At 39.7% G+C, this 20,831-nt stretch overlaps 1 protein-coding gene and 1 long non-coding RNA gene across 10 annotated transcripts in view; both read left to right on the top strand.

The window, feature by feature from the left end:
- pip5k1cb (phosphatidylinositol-4-phosphate 5-kinase, type I, gamma b) overlaps positions 1-20,831 on the top strand; it is a 123,005-nt gene that overhangs the window by 45,828 nt on the left and 56,346 nt on the right. For all 9 annotated transcript variants that reach the window (NM_001365187.1, XM_005171464.6, XM_005171463.6 and 6 more), the window contains exons 2-8: positions 9,441-9,472; positions 11,747-11,839; positions 14,271-14,401; positions 15,586-15,703; positions 17,618-17,770; positions 17,860-18,159; positions 19,945-20,147. In NM_001365187.1, coding sequence (NP_001352116.1) covers positions 9,441-9,472; positions 11,747-11,839; positions 14,271-14,401; positions 15,586-15,703; positions 17,618-17,770; positions 17,860-18,159; positions 19,945-20,147 — 1,030 coding nt within the window. The remainder of the gene's footprint in view (positions 1-9,440; positions 9,473-11,746; positions 11,840-14,270; positions 14,402-15,585; positions 15,704-17,617; positions 17,771-17,859; positions 18,160-19,944; positions 20,148-20,831) is intronic.
- LOC141379209 (uncharacterized) lies at positions 2,716-6,699 on the top strand. Its single transcript, XR_012395317.1, has 2 exons — positions 2,716-4,291; positions 4,373-6,699. It is a non-coding gene; the product is annotated as an uncharacterized lncRNA (long non-coding RNA).

Genomic DNA, 20,831 nt, shown 5'->3' with positions numbered 1-20,831 from the left:
TATTTATTTTATTTATAGTAAGAATAATCAAATCAATTATTTTTTATTTATCATTTTCAAAATAATACATTTCTAACCATCAGATTTTTTATTATTATTAAAATACAAATAAACATAATTTGGTTGTTTAATTGTAATAATTTTAATTTATTCATTCTTTCATTTTCTTTTCGGCTTAGTCCCTTTATTAATCTGCGGTCACCACAGCGGAATGAACCGCCAAGGAGCTATGTTTTATGCAGTGAATGCCCTTCCAGCTTGGAAACACCCATACACACTCATTCACACACATTCACTACGGACAATTTAGCATACCCAATAGCCCTACAACGCATGTGTTTGGACTGTGGGGGAAACCGGAGCACTCGGAGGAAACCCACGCCAACAAAGGGAGAACATGCAAACTCCACACAGAAACACCAACTGACCCAGCCAAGGCTTGAACCAGCGACCTTCTTGCTGTGCGGCGATTGTGCCATCCTGATGCCCCGTAACATAATTTTCCTATATAAATTATATCAATAGTTTGCAGACTAATTTTTATCAGAAAAACTAAAAAATGAATATATTTCTGATAAAGTAAAAGGAAAAGCATAATATCATATGAGCTGCATGTTGATCTACAACAAAAACAGATCAGAAAAAGCATTTTTCGGTGATCATTTGCAAAATAGTTTTTATAATTTTTATTACTGCTAATATTTAACAAAGGGAAAAATAAGAGCTGTATTGGATATCACTATATTGGACTTATATATGATACACATGATGGCTTTGTAACACAGAACTTATGTTATAATAATCAAAATAACAACAACTATAACTTTGGACCAAACAAATGTGATTATTGTTTTCCTAATCATTATAAATCATGTGCTTATGCGTATTTGGATTCCAATAGATCACTGCATCATAGTTAAAGAAGCACTATTACAGAATAAATAAATAATTATTTAAATATTATTAAATAATGTTATTGTATACTATTGTATACAATAACATAATATACTATAATATACATGTTATTGTATGCTATATATCATTTTAATCATTCATTAATTTTCCTTCGGCTTAGTCCTTTATTTATCAGGGGTCGCCACAGCGGAATGAACTGCCAACTATTCCAGTATATGTTTTACACAGCGGATGCCGAGACTCGAACCAGTGACCTTCTTGCTGTGAGGTCACAGTGCTAACCACTGAGCCACCATGTTGCCCATATAATCTTATATTTTTAGTATTTCTTTGTTTTTTTATTTTAACATTTGGTTTCTCTCTAAAAGCGAGAGCTGTCTGTGTTTTATTTTAGTGAGGTGATCAGACTGATTCATTAGTATTTGCTGCTCTAATTCCTCGCTTTATTATACTGTCTGCTGTCGGCTGTAAAGCAGGTCAGATCTTCTGCTGCTGCTGTGCTCCGGCACGTGCAGAACAGTGACTGACAGCTCTGTAGCTCCGCCTACTCCGCTGTAATAATAAGACTGAGAAACATGCGAGGAAAGAGCGCAGTATGAAGAGACTGCAGGCAAACAGAGATGCAGACGCCCGCTGTGTGTTTGCACGCGTGCGTGCGTGCGTGCGTGCGTGCGTGTGTGTGTGTCCTCTTCACTGTTCTTCACACTGTAACCAGAGTGTGTTCATTACTCTACTGCAGGAGGTTTGTGTTGATGTATCCCACAAGGCTTTGCACTTGACTTGACCTTCAGTTTTCAGTGTAATGACTGAAGTGGACATAATCTGCAGCTCTATTAGCAGATCTGCATTGTAGAAACGCTTTCCTAACACTTCTGTTTAAGGTCTCATTGTTGCACATTCTTTTTTCTTACTTAATTATGCATAATATAATAATTATATGTAATTAAAATTGCCAAAATAAATAGCATCACAAATTGACCATGGTTATTTATGAAATTATAATTGGACATTCAGTGCGTGTGTGTGTGTGTGTGTGTGTGTGTGTGTGTGTGTGTGTGTGTGTGTGTGTGTGTGTGTGTGTGTGTGAGTGTGTGTGTGTATGTGTGTGTGTGTGTCATTTTATGTAATCAAACCACAAAATTAAAATCATACTCTTGATTACATTCCTTTTTCATTCGTACTACAGTCCTGTTTCAGATTTTTAGCAAATTATGTTAGCATAGCATGCTAACAGAATGCTAAAACAAATGCTAATTCATGTTAGCAGAATAGTGCCGTAGCCATGTGTTTTAACATGCTTGTTAAAGTGCAATAATATGCTAACATCATCATAAAACATGTTAGCTTTGTGAAGAAATATCTTAGAATGTGCTAATTTATGCTAGTAGCTGGTTAGTAAAGCATGTTAGCTTTTGTACATGTTCTTTCATGCTAAATCATGATAATTCATGCTAGCACAACAAGTTAGACGTAAAAACTTTCTATTAAACTGCTAAACATGGTAGCATCATCATAACACATGTAAGTTTTGTGGTCAAACGAGTTAGAAACATGCTAGTAGCTAGTTTGTAAAGCTTGTTAGCCACTGTACATGTTCATTCATGTAAATAACATGCTTAAGTTAGATAAATAATACTAGCACAACATGTTAGACGTAGGAAACTTTAGAAGCATTCTTGTGTAGCGAACGCAGACGCGGTTTCGCGTCGTCCGCCTCAGTTTCGGCCCTTGTTTTGACTCGGGAGGTGTGTCCAAACGCCAGGTAACCACTATATAGTGAGCACGCTAGCATTAGTCGGCAGGAGAAGCACTTTAGCAGCATCTAGACCAGCAGCCTGTAAGTACATTTAAGATTTGTTTCAGTTGTTGTGTATGGTTTGAGGACTTGTTTCCAGCTGTTTGTGTAAAGTTGTAGGACATTTAAACTTGCTTTCAGTTGTGTATAATACTAGAAGTTGTTTAGCCACTGTTTCCGTGGTTACTATAAGAGCTTGTGTAGCGAACGCAGACGCGGTTTCGCGTCGTCCGCCTCAGTTTCGGCCCTTGTTTTGACTCGGGAGGTGTGTCCAAACGCCAGGTAACCACTATATAGTGAGCACGCTAGCATTAGTCGGCAGGAGAAGCACTTTAGCAGCATCTAGACCAGCAGCCTGTAAGTACATTTAAGATTTGTTTCAGTTGTTGTGTATGGTTTGAGGACTTGTTTCCAGCTGTTTGTGTAAAGTTGTAGGACATTTAAACTTGCTTTCAGTTGTGTATAATACTAGAAGTTGTTTAGCCACTGTTTCCGTGGTTACTATAAGAGCTTGTGTAGCGAACGCAGACGCGGTTTCGCGTCGTCCGCCTCAGTTTCGGCCCTTGTTTTGACTCGGGAGGTGTGTCCAAACGCCAGGTAACCACTATATAGTGAGCACGCTAGCATTAGTCGGCAGGAGAAGCACTTTAGCAGCATCTAGACCAGCAGCCTGTAAGTACATTTAAGATTTGTTTCAGTTGTTGTGTATGGTTTGAGGACTTGTTTCCAGCTGTTTGTGTAAAGTTGTAGGACATTTAAACTTGCTTTCAGTTGTGTATAATACTAGAAGTTGTTTAGCCACTGTTTCCTTGGTTACTATAAGAGCTTGTGTAGCGAACGCAGACGCGGTTTCGCGTCGTCCGCCTCAGTTTCGGCCCTTGTTTTGACTCTCGAGGCGTGTCCAGCTGAATTCAATCAGCTAGTGCTTTGGGGTTATATAAACAACTAGTTCACCGCGGCAGCGGTCGCGGCAGCCTCGTGTGAAGACCGCCTCGTGTGAAGACCGACGAGGGTAAAGACCATCGACTCTACCTGCGCGACTCCACCGAGCAAAGACACCGACAAAGCACTTGAGTACTTTACTTTATTGTTTTACTTTACACTTATTTTTTTGTTGTCAGTGCACTTTTATTATGTGTTTTCTAATTCCTGTTGTTACTAACACTCGCAAAACACGGGAGGTGCGCTGCAGGCGTAATCCTCACAACCTTCGTTCAATACATGTATCTACTATTTCACAACTCTCTCTCTCTGTGGGCCTCTGGAATTGTCAATCAGCTGTTAACAAGGCTGATTTTATTACCTCCATAGCTACATATTCTGACTATAATCTCATGGCTCTAACTGAGACCTGGTTGAGGCCGGAGGACACTGCTACACATGCTACTCTTTCTGCTAATTTCTCTTTTTCCCACACTCCTCGTCAGACAGGGAGAGGGGGTGGGACTGGACTACTAATTTCCAAAGAATGGAAATTTACTCTGATACCGTCCCTGCCAACAATCAGCTCCTTTGAATTCCATGCAGTCACCATTATCCACCCCTTCTACATAAATGTGGTTGTCATCTACCGCCCACCAGGTAAATTAGGTCACTTCCTAGATGAACTGGATGTTCTTCTCTCATCTTTTTCTAATTTTGCCACTCCCTTATTGGTGCTAGGTGACTTCAACATTTACGTTGACAAACCGCAAGCTGCAGACTTTCAGACTTTGCTTGCCTCTTTTGACCTAAAAAGAGCACCTACTTCTGCTACCCACAAATCAGGTAATCAGCTAGACCTTATTTACACACGACACTGCTTCACTGATCAAACAATAGTAACTCCACTACAAATATCTGATCATTTCCTTCTGTCTCTCAACATCCACATTACTCCTGAGCCGCCACACACTCCAACACTGGTTACCTTTCGCAGAAACCTACGATCTCTCTCACCCAATAGACTATCCACCATTGTTTCAGACTCTCTTCCTCCATCTCGCAAACTCACTGCACTTGATTTGAACAGTGCCACTAATACACTCTGCTCCACACTAGCATCATGTCTAGACCGATTATGTCCTCTTGCATCCAGGCCAGCCCGTGCCAGTCCTCCTGCACCCTGGCTCTCGGATGCTCTCCGTGAGCATCGCTCAAAACTTCGGGCTGCGGAGAGAATTTGGCGGAAAACTAAAAATCCTGCACATCTCTTAACATACCAAACTCTTCTGTCCTCTTTCTCAGCTGAGGTTACTTCTGCAAAGCAGACGTATTACCGTCTGAAAATCAACAATGCCACTAATCCTCGCCTACTTTTTAAAACACTTTCCTCCCTCCTCTATCCTCCTCCTCCACCCGCATCCTCCACACTTACTACTGATGACTTTGCTACATTCTTCTGCACCAAAACTGCAAAAATCAGTGCTCAATTTGCTGCACCTACAACAAACACGCAAGATACAACACCAACACCACACACACTCACCTCTTTTTCTCAGCTCTCTGAGTCTGAGGTGTCCAAACTTGTGCTATCTAGCCATGCAACCACCTGTCCACTCGATCCCATTCCCTCTCATCTCTTGCAAGCCATCTCTCCTGCAGTCATACCAACACTGACTCACATAATTAACACATCTCTTGACTCTGGTTTATTCCCCACTACATTTAAGCAGGCTAGGGTAACCCCACTGCTAAAGAAACCCAACCTGGACCATACACTACTTGAAAACTACAGACCAGTATCCCTGCTTCCATTCATGGCCAAGATTCTGGAGAAAGTAGTGTTCAATCAAGTCCTGGACTTTCTTACTCAAAACAATCTCATGGACAACAAGCAATCCGGCTTTAAGAAAGGCCACTCAACTGAGACTGCCCTGCTCTAGGTCGTGGAGGATCTCAGACTGGCTAAAGCAGACTCTAAATCATCAGTCCTCATTTTGCTGGACTTGTCAGCTGCTTTTGACACTGTCAACCACCAGATCCTGCTATCTACGCTTGAGTCACTGGGCGTTGCGGGCACTGTTATACAATGGTTCAGATCTTACCTCTCTGACAGGTCATTCAGGGTGTCTTGGAGGGGAGAGGTGTCCAACCTACAGCATCTAAACACTGGGGTACCTCAAGGCTCTGTTCTTGGGCCACTTCTCTTCTCCATCTACACATCATCTCTAGGACCAGTCATCCAGAGACATGGATTCTCCTACCACTGCTATGCTGATGATACCCAGCTATACCTCTCTTTTCATCCTGATGATCCCTCGGTTCCAGCTCGTATCTCAGCCTGCCTGTTGGATATTTCACATTGGATGAAAGATCATCATCTTCAGCTGAACCTCGCAAAAACGGAAATGCTTGTAGTTTCTGCCAACCCGACTCTACACCATAACTTTTCAATCCAGATGGATGGGGCAACCATTACGGCATCCAAAATGGTGAAAAGCCTTGGAGTAACGATTGATGACCAACTAAACTTCTCTGACCACATTTCTAGAACTGCTCGATCGTGCAGATTTGCACTCTATAACATCAGAAAGATCCGACCCTTCTTATCTGAACATGCAGCTCAACTCCTTGTTCAAGCTCTTGTTCTCTCCAAACTGGATTACTGCAACTCTCTACTAGCTGGGCTTCCAGCTAACTCTATCAAGCCTCTTCAACTGCTCCAGAATGCAGCAGCACGAGTTGTCTTCAATGAACCTAAACGAGCACATGTCACTCCGCTGCTAGTCCGTTTGCACTGGCTGCCAGTTGCTGCTCGCATCAAATTCAAAACTCTGATGTTTGCCTACAAAGTGACTTCTGGCCTAGCACCTTCTTATCTGCACTCACTTCTGCAGATCTATGTGCCCTCCAGAAACTTGCGTTCTGTGAATGAACGTCGCCTCGTGGTTCCATCCCAAAGAGGGAAAAAATCACTTTCGCGAACGCTCACGCTCAATCTGCCCAGTTGGTGGAATGAACTCCCTAACTGCATCAGAACAGCAGAGTCACTCGCTATTTTCAAGAAACGACTAAAAACTCAACTATTTAGTCTCCACTTCACTTCCTAATCTGCAATTGCCTCTTTGAATATCACACTAACTAACTGTACAAAAAAAAAAAAAAAAAAAAAAAAAAAAAAAAAAAACTACTAACACTTCCCTTCTTAGACTTTACAGACCTGAAACTTGCCTTTAGTACTTATTCATTGTTGCTCTTAGTTGTGTAAATTGCTTCCTTGTCCTCATTTGTAAGTCGCTTTGGAAAAAAGCGTCTGCTAAATGACTAAATGTAAATGTAAATGTAAATGTGTTAAGGCATACTGTTAAAGTTTTAAAACAGGATAGCATCATCATAAAACATGTTGGCTTTGTGTTAAACATGTTAGAAATATGCTAGTAGCTAGTTAGAAAAGCATGTTAGTTACAGTGACTGTTAGTTACTGTACATGTTAATTCATGTAAACAACATGCTTAAACTTGGTAATTCATGCTAGCACAACATGTTAGAAGTAAAAACATTATAAACATGCTTAATGTGTACATACATGCTATTAAAGTTCTAAAAGATGCTAGAATTGTCATAAAACACGTTGTCTTTGTGGTCAAACAAGTAAGAAACATGCTAGTAGCTAGTTTGTAGAGCATGTTAGCCACTGTAAATGTTCATTCATGTAAACAACATGCTTAAGTTTGGTAATTCATGCTAGCACAACATGTAAGAAGTAAGAAACATTAGAAACATGCTAAATGTGTCAAAACATGCTATTAAAGTGTTAAAAGATGCTAGCATCATCATAAACATGTTAGCTTTGTGGTCAAACATGTTAGAAACATGCTGGTAACTAGTTAGTAAATAATGTTAGCTGCTGTACATGTTCATTCATGTAAACAACATTCTTAAACTTGGTAATTCACGCTAGCACAACATGTTAAAAGTAGGAAACATTAGAAACATACTATTAAAATGCTAAAACATCACACAAAGCATGTTAGCCTTGTGGTAAAACATGTTAGAAACATGGTAATAGCCAGTTGGTACTCATGGTAGTAAAGCATGTTAGCTACTGTACATGTTCAATCAAGCAAACAGCATGCTAAAATTTGATAATTCATGCTAGCACAACAAGTTAGACGTAGGAAACTTTAGAAACATTCTAAATGCTTTAAAACATACTATTAAAGTTCTAAAACAGGTTAGCATCATCATAAAACATGTTAGCTTTGTGGTTAAAACCTGTTAGAAATATGCTAGTTGCTAGTTCAAAAGCATATTAGATACTGTACATGTTCATTTGTGCAAACGACATTTTTAAACTTGGTAATTCACGCTAAAACAACATGTTAGAAGTAGGAAGCATTAGAAACATGCTATTAAAGTGCTAAAACATGCTAGCATCACCATAAAATATGTAAGCTTTGTGGTAAAATATATTGGAAATATTCTAGTAGCTAGTTCGTAAGCATATTAGATACTGTACATGTTTATTTATGCAAACAACATTCTTAAAATTGGTAATTCATTCTAGCACAACATGTTAGAATTAGGAAGCATTAGGAACATGCTATTAAAGTGCTAAAACATACTAGCATCACCATAAAACATGTCAGCTTTGTGGTCAAACATATTGGAAATATGCTAGTAGCTAGTTCGTAAGCATATTAGATACTGTACATGTTTATTTGTGCAAACAACATTCGTAAACTTGGTAATTCACACTAGCACAACATGTTAGAAGTAGGAAATATTAGAAACATGTAATTAAAGCACTAAAACATGCTAGCATCACCATAAAACATGTTAGCCTTATGGTAAAACATGTTAGAAACATGGTAGTAGCTAGTTAGTAAAGCATGTTAGCTACTGTACATGTTCATTTAAGCAAACAACACGCTAAAGTTTGATAATTTATGCTAGCACAACATGTTAGACGTAGGAAACTGTAGAAACATTCTAAATGTGTTAAAACATACTATTAACGTTCTAAAACAGGTTAGCATCATCATAAAACATGTTAGCTTTGTGGTAAAACATATTAGAAATATGCTAGTAGCTAGTTGGTAAAGCACTTTAGCTACTGTACATGTTCGTTCGTGTGATCAACATGCTCAAACTTGGTAATTCATGCTAGCACAACATGTTAGAAATAAAAACATTATAAACATGCTGTTAAAGTTCTAAAAGATGCTAGCATTATCATAAAACATGTTAGCTTTGTGGTCAAACATGTTAAAAACATGCTAGTAGCTAGTTGGTTAGCATGCTAGATACTGTATATGTTTATTTGTGGAAACAACATTCTTAAACTTGGCAATTCACACTAGCACAACATGTTAGAGGTAGGAAATTATTACATGTTATTAAAGTGCTAAAACATGCTAGCATCACTATAAAACATGTTAGCCTTGTGGTAAAACATGTTAAAAACATGGTAGTAGCTAGTCAGTAAAGCATGTTATCTACTGTACATGTTCATTCATGTAAACAACATGCTAAACATGTTAAAACATGTTAGAAAATGTGTTAATTCATTTAATGAAAAGCTTGTTAGTAAGATGCTAGCTACATGGCAAATTTATTTATTTTTTACTGACTGTTTGTGACTTCTCCAAGTAAAACTATAACACTCCAATAAGATGTAGCACTTTCTCATCTATGCAGACTTTTATTTGGGTTAAATTAATCTCTTTTATTGAAGGTGATGGTTTCTAAAATGATCTGTGTTTTAGTATTTTTTCCTTAAAATCTTCTTCTTTTCCTGTCGTTTCAGAAGCTGCTCTTAAGAAGACCTGCTTAAGCGAGGTGAGAAACCATATGTATAAAAATATATAATATATTTATTATAAATGTAAATATTAAAATAAATATGTAAATTATTCATTTGATCATGAAATGTACTGTTACTTCGACAGATCTTCAGAATTATTAAATGTTGAGTAATTGATTAGTGGTTCTTAATGTTAATTAAGGGCCTACTCACACTATGCCATTCGTACCGTGCCCAGGCCCGTTTCCCGGATCGTTTGAGAAGTGCGAGTGCGCTGAATTGGGCTCAAGCACGGTTCACTTGGCCGGCCCTGGCCCGGTTGGAAGAGGTGTGCCTGAGCACGGTTCGCTTGGGCTTTGGCATGGTATGCTTGTGTGCGAGTGCAAAACGCACCAAAGCTCAAAACTCAAAGCGAGACGTGACTTTTAAAGGACTGTTTCATATGGATTTATTATTCATTCTTACTGTTCAGTGGACTCAAACTGCCGTATTTTATTAAATACGAGAACTCTTCACTGCACGACAGCTGCACAACTTCAGCAGACCTCCTCATTCCTGCAGCACGAGAGCTTTATGATTGTTTATGAGCGCCAAAAGTGGCGGATCTGTTCGGCAAAAATCTGACTGCGTGTCCCCGCATCAGGATTGTTTGGCGAAATAATTGACGGCATATCAAACGACTGAAACGATATAACTAGAGAAATCTCCACTGTGCTGCTGAGTGAGAGAGTGATTCTCACTGGACAGCGCAGCAGCGATGACGTAAGCGTGCCGAGGCCCAATATGGTGTGAGTGCGGGCCATCGGGGGAGACGGGAGGGGGGACAAGCGTGCTTTGGCCCGGTTTGAGGCAACTGTACCTAGTGTGAGTACAGCCTAAGGGTGCTTTCATACCTACACTTTTGTTTCGGAACCTGTCTCATTTACCCAGTTAGCGGGGTTCGTTTGGCATATGTGAAACCAGCAATCGCGCTAGGATCCACACCTAATAAATTACTCCGAGATCGCCTGAATGAGTGGTCTCGGCTCAAATGAAACAAACTCTGGAGCGGATCGATTGCAGTAAGAAAGCGATATGATCTAAGCCTGGTTATATCAGTGTTTTATGGATATGTAATAGGAATACGGCTATATGAAGAGAGAATTATGAGTAGGGCGGGAAGTTTCGTGAGTCTCCCGAATGCCCGCAAACGAGTGATGATCTCCCGGTAATCTCGCGTCTCCCTCCCGGTCCTCAAATACGTCGTGCACCCTTCTCACCCCTCCCCACCATGTCTCTCCTCGCTCTTCGGACACGTTGTGCACCTTGTCAAACACCACCAAACCACCACCTCTCCTGACAGCTGAGCTGGACTCTTCGAAATAAACCCTGACACTCTGACCAATGTGAGGAGAGTTTACTCGCACGTAACTTGTTTTAGCTCTTTTGTTCCGATTACAAACTTTGCAGTGTGAAAGCGAACCGCTCCAAGAGCAAAGAGCAACAATGTAACAATTGTAATCTCTGTTTCGGAACAACTGAATCGATTCACAGGTGTGAAAGCACACTAACAGTTTCACATTTTTACAGATGTTTCCCCTGAGCCACAATTAAGTTTCATTTTTGTATTAATTTGACAGATTTTTATTTAAAGCAAAGCTCAATTTATTTTGGTGTTTTGTGGATATACAGTACTGTGCTAAAGTTTTAGGCCAACAATAAATCTCTTCTTTTACTGGTGGTATGCTGATGGTATGGATATTGTTGGAGAGAGGCTGTTTGTTTTGGTTTGAGCTGTATTTCTATCTAGTGTTGTTAGCAATATGGTCTGAATTGATGGATTTGTGAATGTTGAAAAGTACTGATAGCTTTTAATGCATTATGCTACTCCTTTTTGAAAGGACTTAAGTGGTGATAGTTTTCATTTTCGGCATGATAATTGCAGTGAAATCCTATTATTTGGAGAAAAGAAACAGCTGATGAAACGCAGACAGTCATGGAATGGCCTCCACAGAGTCCAGACCTAAATATTATAGAGGCTGTATGAGATCGCCTGGACAGAAAAGAAAGATAGGACACTCTAAACCTAAAGAAGAGCTCTGCAAAGTGCTAAAAGATGCCTGATATTACACAGTGCTTTATTTTAGAAAATGTCAGGACAGTTAGTTCAAAACAGTTTAAGCTTTGTACATTCTGTATGTTATTACTAAAGAGACTGATTGATTATATATTGTGCCAACAATAAAAGTCTAAAGCCAACAAAGCTGGTAAATGCTAAGGACTTTTACAAAGTAATGTATATATCTCATCTGTCTTTATGCTCTGATCAGATGCCGTCGTCCTCGTGTCACTCCAGCTCTGGCCCCGAGAAGAAGATTGGTCACCGGCGGGTCGATGCATCCGGTGAGACCACATACAAAAAGGTGAGTTTAAAGCACAAAATAATGAAGTATCAATACTCAAAAGTGTCTTGTTAATCTCTTTTTTTCAAGTTGCAATATAAGTTTCAGTTTTCAGCTCAAACTACCTCACAGATCATTTATACCAGTGTTTCTCAACTGGTGGGTCGTGACCTAAAAGTGGGTCGCGGGAACATTTTTTTAGTAAGTAGTAGAGTGTTTAGTAAAAAAAAACAACACACGTTTAATTTTTTACTTGTTTTGACTTTTATTTTGAAATGCGTGCATGACAACCCTACTGTTTGACATGTAAAATTTCATTTAATTATAGCAACAAATATGTCGAAGCGCAAGTACGACCCTGAATATGTAAAGTATGGATTTACATATAATGACGACAAAAAAAGCCTCAGTGTGTCATAAGTAGCGAGGTGCTCTCACCAGAGAGCATGAAACCTTATAAAATAAAACGACATTTAGAAACCAGACATGTTTTATTAACAGTTCAGTTCATGGTAACTAAACCTATCCTCACCCTAACCACTGTTTACAGTATTTGTCGTTTTTATTTTGTAATATTTCTATAGTTTGATGCATTTTGCTAAATGACAGCGGTAACATATTGTTTATTTGTAAGTCTTGGTGATTTTCTTATAATTTATCTGTCACTAGTTGTGTATGTTAACGAATAAATACAAATTAATTATAATTCCTAAAATTATATTATAGTTCCTAAAAATTTGGGTCGCGGCTTGATAACCATGTAAAAATGTGGGTCCCATGGCCAAACCAGTTGTGAACCCCTGATTTATACCATGCTCTAAATGTAAATTTTTGAATAAAAGCAAAAACACAGTGGTTTTTATGTGTGTCTTCAAATGCAAATGAGCTGCCAATTCCCGCCTTCTTTTCAGAAGAGGGTGGAGCCCAGTGTTTCCTCTAGGATTTTTTCCTGCCGGCCTTTTTTTACACAGATCTACTAATTACCTGTGGCGTTATTTGATGTCGTGAGCGCATTATTGGAAGTCGAGATCGCATTTATGTAATAGCCTACAGCATGTTAATCTCTTTGCTTGTGCGCCGATTTCCTCTGCTCGTGCACAAAACTTCTGGCACGCCCCCTCAAATATAAGCCGCTTCAAGAGCGCGCAGATCTTCTTGTGCGCTCTCAAATAAACACTGCTGAAATGCGTTTTAGTGCATTTATGTAACGAGTATATCTCCAGCATTTATTAGATTTGCTAGGAATATTTATGAATCTCTCTAATAGACCTACAGAGCGGTATTAATGCGTCCTGAAGTAAAGTGATAGGGCTATACGTCGTGTTTGCTGGCCCTTACGCATCACGGACCTGTCAGTCAGCCAGTCAGCCTGTCAGCACGTAATCTTAACGGGGTAAACAAATAATAGCAGCACTACTACGGTTACAGAGAAGTTCGCACTGTTATAATTCACTCATCTTTTAATACGTTTTGGTGCGATTATTACCCGCTGTTAAAAAAAATTAAATGTTTTGAATGAGAAGCTGTAATGTAGTCATGGCAGGATGAATTTTGTCATGGCGCCCCGCCATGGAAGAATGAATGTAGAGGAAACCATGGAGCCTTTACAGCTTGTGCCTTGGTCACTCTGAAAGCATCAAACAGAACATCTGCATGCGTTTTAAAGTCTTGTCGGTTTAAACTCCTAAAATAGAATCATTTTTCATCCTCTAACAGCAACATTATCCTCTACAGAAAGTAAAATGTAAACAAAAAAAGTAAATAAAATGCTTTTAGACTCTGAATTGTGTTTTCAAACAGACTTCGCTATTAATGTGTATGGTTTTCCGTTATACTATAGTCAAAATTATTCGCCCTCCTGTGAATTTTGTTTTCTTTTTCAAATATTTCCCAAGTGATGTTTATCAGATGCAGGAATTTTTCACAGTATTTCCTACAATATTTTTTCTTCTAGAAAAAATCTTATTTGTTTTATTTTGGCTAGAATAAAAGAAGTTTTTAATTATTTTAAAGCCATTTTAAGATCGTTATTAGTAGCTCCCTTAAGCAATATTTGTTTTCGATAGTCTACAGAACAAACCACTGTTATACAAAGACTTGCCTAATTACCCTAACTTTACACTAATTAACCTAGTAAAGTCTTTAAATGTCACTTTAAGCTGAATACTAGTGTGTTGAAGAATATCTAGTCGAATATTATGTGCTGTCATCATGACAAAGATAAAATAAATTAATTAAAAATAAATTAATAAATAAAAATAAAAAGTAAAAATTAATTAGAGATGAGTTATTAAAACTATTATGTTTGGAAATGTGTTGTAAAAAGGATTCTTTCCGTAAAACAAAATTGTGGGAATAAAATATAGAGGGGGCTAATAATTCTGACTCCTACTGTATGTTCAGTGTTGTTATTGTTATCCAGTGTTTTACATGAGTTTGTGTGTGTCTTCAGACGACCTCATCCGCCCTGAAAGGAGCCATTCAGCTGGGCATCGGCTACACCGTGGGGAACCTAAGCTCCAAACCCGAGCGGGACGTCCTCATGCAGGACTTCTATGTGGTGGAGAGCATTTTCTTTCCCAGGTCTGCTTGAGTCAAACATCCACTCATTATGCGTTAGTGATTAGTGAAAATTCATTAGTAAAATTGATCCACTACCTGACAGAAGTCTTGTCGTGGATCTCAGCTGTAAGAGCAACAAATAATAACTTGACTTCTGGTTGATCATCTGGAAAAGTGGCAGAAGATCGGTTTTTCCCATGAATCATCTGTTGCACTGCATCCTGATCATCACAAATGCTGCAGAAGACCTACTGGAACCCACATGGAGCCAAGATTCACACAGAAATCAGTCAAGTTTGGTGAAGGAATAATCATGGTTTGGGGTTACATTTAGTATGGAGAGATCTGCAGAGTGGATGATCAACATCAACAGCCTGAGGCGTCAAGACATTTGTGCTGCCCATTACATTACAAACCACAGGAGAGGGACAATTCTCCAGCAGGATAGCGCTCCTTCTCATACTTCAGCCTCCACAGCAAAGCTCCTGAAAGCAAAGAAGGTCAAGCTGCTCCAGGATTGGCCAGCCCAGTCATCAGACATGAACATTATTGAGCATGTCTGGAGTAAGATGGAGGCATTGAAGATGAACACAAAGACTCTTGATGAACTCTGGGAGTCCTGCTGAACGCTTTCTTCTTCATTCCAGATGACTTTATTAATCAGTGATTTGAGTCATGTCAGAGATGTATGGATGCAGTCCTCCAAGCTCATGATGGAGTCAGACACAATATTCATTCTGTCTCCTCTGCAGCAGGACTTTATCTTCTATACTGGAGATTATTTCTGTTCAGTGATGAGACTTTAGTCTAAGCAGAGTCAGACCTTACTGTCCTAATGAAATCAGTCAACATCAAGACATGATCAGATTTTATTGTGCTCAAATAAGCAAAATCTAGAGGCCTTTACCTTTCATAGAGACACTTCTGATACCAAATGATTAACTAGAAGTCTAGTTAGTATTAGATGTTTAAAAAACTTGGATAGGCGACTTTTGTCAGGTAGTGTAGTTTTCAATTCAAGAGTAAACTTATTTTTGCCAAAAAAATAGATTCTTTTTGTGCAAAATGGTCGCAATGTGCACATCTGCAATAGTCACATAACTAGATATGCGATTTTGAGTCTGAATTATAGTGGCCAGAATTGTTGCTACAGAATTGTATTCAATTACAGTTTGTGTCTCTGTGTGTGTGTTTGTTTATAACAGTGAAGGCAGTAATCTGACTCCAGCGCATCACTATCCAGACTTCAGGTTTAAAACATACGCTCCGGTGGCCTTTCGCTACTTCAGAGAGCTCTTCGGCATTCGACCGGACGACTACCTGGTGAGAAACGCTCACATCTGAAGAAGATAAGCCTATAGTGATACACATGTTCATACTCAAAAGGGCTTTCAGTGTGGTGTGCATATAAGAATAAGAACTCTTTCATATCAATTTTAAATGCTGAAATTAGTCCACTATGTCCTTTTTGCAATGAAAGAGAAACAATTTTTCATGTCTTTGTGAAATGTGTTAGATTGGGTCCAATGTTTAAGTTACTGCAAATTTTTTTTGCTAGGTGTTGTGAGACTTTCTCGGTTGAAACATTCATGTTCGGTTTTAAATATGTAAGGAGTAAGAGATTTTCTTGTCAATTATTGAACTTTATACTAGGACAAGCAAAAATGGCTGTGTTTGTGAGCAGAAGGAGGAAAATTGAAAATAACAGAACATAATGTAGTAATTGTATTTTCAAGCATGGTACAAGCAAGAGTCTTAACTGATTTTAGTTACTATATACAAATGGATGAATTGGAAACTTTTGAAAATATTTGGTGCTATAATAATGCTTTGTGTTGCGTCGATGAAAACAATGTTGCTTTTACACATATTTGAAATGTATAGTTTTTCTTTGATGAAACTTGAATTAACTACTATATAGTAGGGATGTAACGGTATCAGAATTTCACGGTTCGGTAATACCTCGGTATGAATGTCACGGTACAGTATTTATTGAATCATTTACAGGAAAAAACAAAACTTATGAAAATACTCAAAAAAAGTGCCAAAAGTGTCAATGACATACAAATTAGTCATCTATCTGTAAGCTTTGAAACAGGAACTTCAATTTTAATAACAAAAAATCATTAAACCATGTAAAAAATAAAGTTTCAATTTAGTATTGTTGAAAACTCATCACATTCAACATTTAATCACTCACTCACTTAGATAGAGATGGGTTTATAGGAAAATTATCATATAAATATAATCTGGTAAAAGCTGGTATCTCTGGGTATTTACAATGTCCCCTGCAACAGAAAAAAACCCTCTCATTTGGGACTGAGGTTTCTGGGACAGAGAGATATGACTTGGCCCAGGTTGACAGCAGTGGGTAACGTTGTGCATTGTCTTTCCCCCACTTGAGAGGACAAACCATGAGTGAGATAGAGGTCTCATGTCTGCATCAATCTGAACAGTGTGCTGTGTTTCTGCAGTCCCCATGACTGATTATTAGTCGTATTCCCCAACTTGCAGGCACGTGCACACACAGGGCTCAACCTGTGCAGTGCACATGCCCTTTTTAGTCTTGGATAGAAAGTTCCCTTGCAAAATGATCAAAAGTGCCCCCGCGACGCGACATACCCTCCGACCCCGCTTTACAGTACGCGCGCGACAACACAGCTGATCAGAACGTGCGCGACAACACAGCTGATCAGAACGCGCGCGACAACACAGCTGATCAGAACTCGCGCGACAACACAGCTGATCAGAACTCGCGCGACAACACAGCTGATAAGAACTCGCGCGACAACACCGCTATTCAGTACGCGCGCGACAACACCGCTATTCAGTACGCGCGCGACAACACCGCTATTCAATACGCGCGCAGCGACAACACCCGCTTTAGGATTTTCCAGCTCTTTTTCATCTCCGCTTCTAGCAGCACACTCCATTTCCGCATTACTGGATCTGTAGCGACAACAGACCGCAAGGGATTATGGCCAAGCCTGGGCTGATGGGAATTGTAGTTTTCGCTACCTCCCGTTCGCTTCATTCGCCTGAGCAAATTTTCACAGAAGACCTATAGTTTTACCGAGTCATGCGACTACGGTAATATCGAAAAAAATTAATATTGCGGTATGACGGTATATACAATACCGTTACATCCCTAGTATATAGTAATATTGTGTCTGTTTTAATGTAATAAAGTTTTTGTAAAATCAATCTCTCTTTCTCTCTCTCTCTCTCTGTTTGCAGTATTCTCTGTGTAATGAGCCCCTGATCGAGCTCTCGAACCCCGGCGCCAGTGGCTCCATCTTCTACGTGACTCGAGATGATGAGTTTATCCTGAAGACGGTCATGCATAAAGAGGCTGAGTTTCTGCAGAAGCTGCTGCCTGGATACTACATGGTGCGTTAACGTCTTCATCAACGTCGAAAATAAAATAAATAAGACAAGTGCCTCTTGATTTGATTCGCTGTGTTGCTGTGGTCTCCTAGAATCTGAACCAGAATCCGCGGACGCTCCTGCCCAAGTTCTTCGGCCTGTATTGCGTTCAGTCGGGCGGGAAGAACATCCGCATCGTGGTGATGAATAACGTGCTGCCGCGGGTTTTCCGCATGCACCTCAAGTTTGACCTGAAGGGCTCCACGTACAAGCGCAGAGCCTCTAAGAAGGAGCGAGAGAAGAACAGACCCACGTACAAAGACCTGGACTTCATGCAGGACGTTCAGGACGGGCTCCTGCTGGACGTGGACACCTACAACGCCCTGCTTAAAACCCTGCAGAGGGACTGTCTGGTGAGTCTCACTACACTGCTTTACGGTAGCCGGAATATTCCACACTAGGGATGCACGATATATCGGAGGCCATATCGTTATCTGCCGATAAATGCTATTTTTAAAGTTATCGTTATCGATCCGATGTCTAAATTAGGCCGATATGTTTAAGCCGATAAATTACGTAATTGTTGCCGCGCACACGTGGGCCAAACATGTTCAGACTTGTTCATGGATCTCTCCACACACTGATTATTCCTTCATAGTTTGTCCTTTCTTCACGTGGTATTGCTGTGAGTTAATAACTCAGTAAGTAACCATTATCCTTATCATTGTAGATGTGTTTGATTGAGTGCAATTGTGTATTTTGCTTCAAATCGCCTCAGGAAAAAATATTACATATGAAAGCCTTTCCTGCTCTGTCTCTTTGTTGTGTTAGAGATAGCAGGGAGGTTTACTTACGCCCTATTCACACGGGGCTTCATCGTCAACGCTTGACAGAGGGCGTGTCTGAAGTTGGAGCTGAAACGATCGTCATAGAAGCGTCAGCCAATGAAATTCAGTCAGCAATAGGCCACTGTCTGAGCTGGTGTATTTGCATACAGCGATCTGATTGGCTGACACTTCCGTCGGCGCTTGAAAAGTTGAGCTAGTCCCAACTTCTGCAGCGAGGAACGCTTCTGAAGCGGCGCCGACGGATCCACAATGCAGTTCGGCAACGCCTGACGTCACCCATTCAAAGTGAATGGGAAGCGTTGACCTTGACGCCCCGTGTGAATAGGGCCTTATTACTCCAGGGCCGAATAATATTAGATTCGGGGTGAACTCTTTTAGTTGCAGCCGGGGAATGAACGAGGACCCGTGTAACTTGGTCTCATTGCGAGAAAAGCACTCCTCTTTTCTGTCTCTCCCTCTTCGCTTCACACACACATACACACACCAAACTGACAGCACATGTGACGCCCTTAACAAAAACTTTACAGAAGGTTTTCAATCTAATATAATTGTTTGTTATTAGTAACGCGTTGGTTACCATGTGTTATTGATGTAAGATTGTATTCAGTTTGATCAGAATATTCATATGGATTATAACAAGCGCGAGTAAGAGCTTTCACCGCGCGTGCGCGCATACACACATAGATCTTGAGCCTTCACAGATCAACAGGGGAGAGCCTGGGTGCAGCGGTCACAGAATCCAGCATACGGGCCACACGTTCTGTCTTTATATTCTGCTCTGTGTTTGTCATAAAGTCATCTGAGCTCATTGATCAGGTTTGTATCAAAATCCGAGGGCAAATCTGCGCCCTCACAGCAGCTTATCATAAACTTTTCATCGATCGTTTTCCCCGCGATTGACAGCAAGAACGAACACAGAAGCGTTGATGCTACATGTGTTCAAAAGAAAATTTTTATGTTACATATGCATTACAAAACAGTCAGAAAAAGTGTAAAATTCGGACCACAAGTCCACATATATGGACATCATTTTTCTCTAAAAGTACATCATATCAAAAGATGATACTTAGTTTTTATTCTAATTAGGTTCCAATAAGCCCAAATAGCAAAGAGAAAAAAAAAATGCATGTAAAAAACACCTTAGGCCTTAAGAGGTTAAAGCTTTTACCATGATTTTAAAAAATGAAAGCTGTTTTTAAATGTGTGAGCTATAATAACTAAATCATTATAATTATAAGCTATAATTTTCTTATTCCATTTATTTATTTAGGAGTAATTGACATTATACTGTATCATTGCCGCACTGTATTATGCAGCTCTGATTGTTGCTGTTGTGTTGTGTGTGTTCAGGTGCTGGAGAGCTTTAAGATCATGGACTACAGTCTGCTGCTGGGTGTTCATAATGTGGAGCAGGCGGAGCGGGAGCGTCAGATGGAGGGATCTCAGGGCAGTGATGAGAAGCGGCCGGCGGCTCAGAGAGCGCTTTACTCCACCGCCATGGAGTCCATTCAGGGCGGAGCGGCGTGCGGAGACTCCATCGACACCGACGACACGTACGACACATCTAATACTATACATACAGCGGGGAAAATAAGTAATGGACACGTCATGTTTTTTTTCTGCAGATAATATTTCCAAAGCAGCTGTTGACATGGGATTAAAGCAGATTTTGGTAAAAACTTAAACAATACAAACATAAAAATAAAACAAAGCATCTGAACAATGGGTTCTGTGTAATAATAATGAAATGACAGAAGGAGAAAGTGCTGAACTACTGAAATGTGTTTACTTTATAAGTGTTTTTTGGTGCTGCAGGTTAAAGACGCCTCTCATATGGAGAATGAAGTCTCATGCATTGCTCAGGTGTGAGTTTCTCACAGACTTCAACAGTGTCAAAATTCTGATGGTTCTGTGGGTCTCGTCCATCAGATCTGAGCTTTATTCTATATTCTCTATTGCAGTGGTTCTCAAACTTTTTTCATCAAGTACCACCTCAGAAAAAAATTGTCTCTCCAAGTACCACCAAAATGAGCAGTATTGAAATACAGTAGTGTAGTAGGCCCAGTAAAGCAGCTACAACTTTGCACAGTTAAAAAACGTGGCAGATTACCTCAGAAATATAGGCTATATGTCATATATGGCATATTATATACATAATTTTTGATAAATTTTGAAATGTATGTAGCATGTACGTGACATATTTCATTTCTCCACGTACCACTAGAAGGAAGCCCGCG

The sequence above is a fragment of the Danio rerio genome, chromosome 2, assembly GCF_049306965.1.
Source record: "Danio rerio strain Tuebingen ecotype United States chromosome 2, GRCz12tu, whole genome shotgun sequence".
In the NCBI taxonomy this organism is placed as follows: Eukaryota; Metazoa; Chordata; class Actinopteri; order Cypriniformes; family Danionidae; genus Danio; species Danio rerio.
Note: the sequence above shows the minus strand (reverse complement) of the source record. Positions and strands in the feature narration are given on the sequence as shown.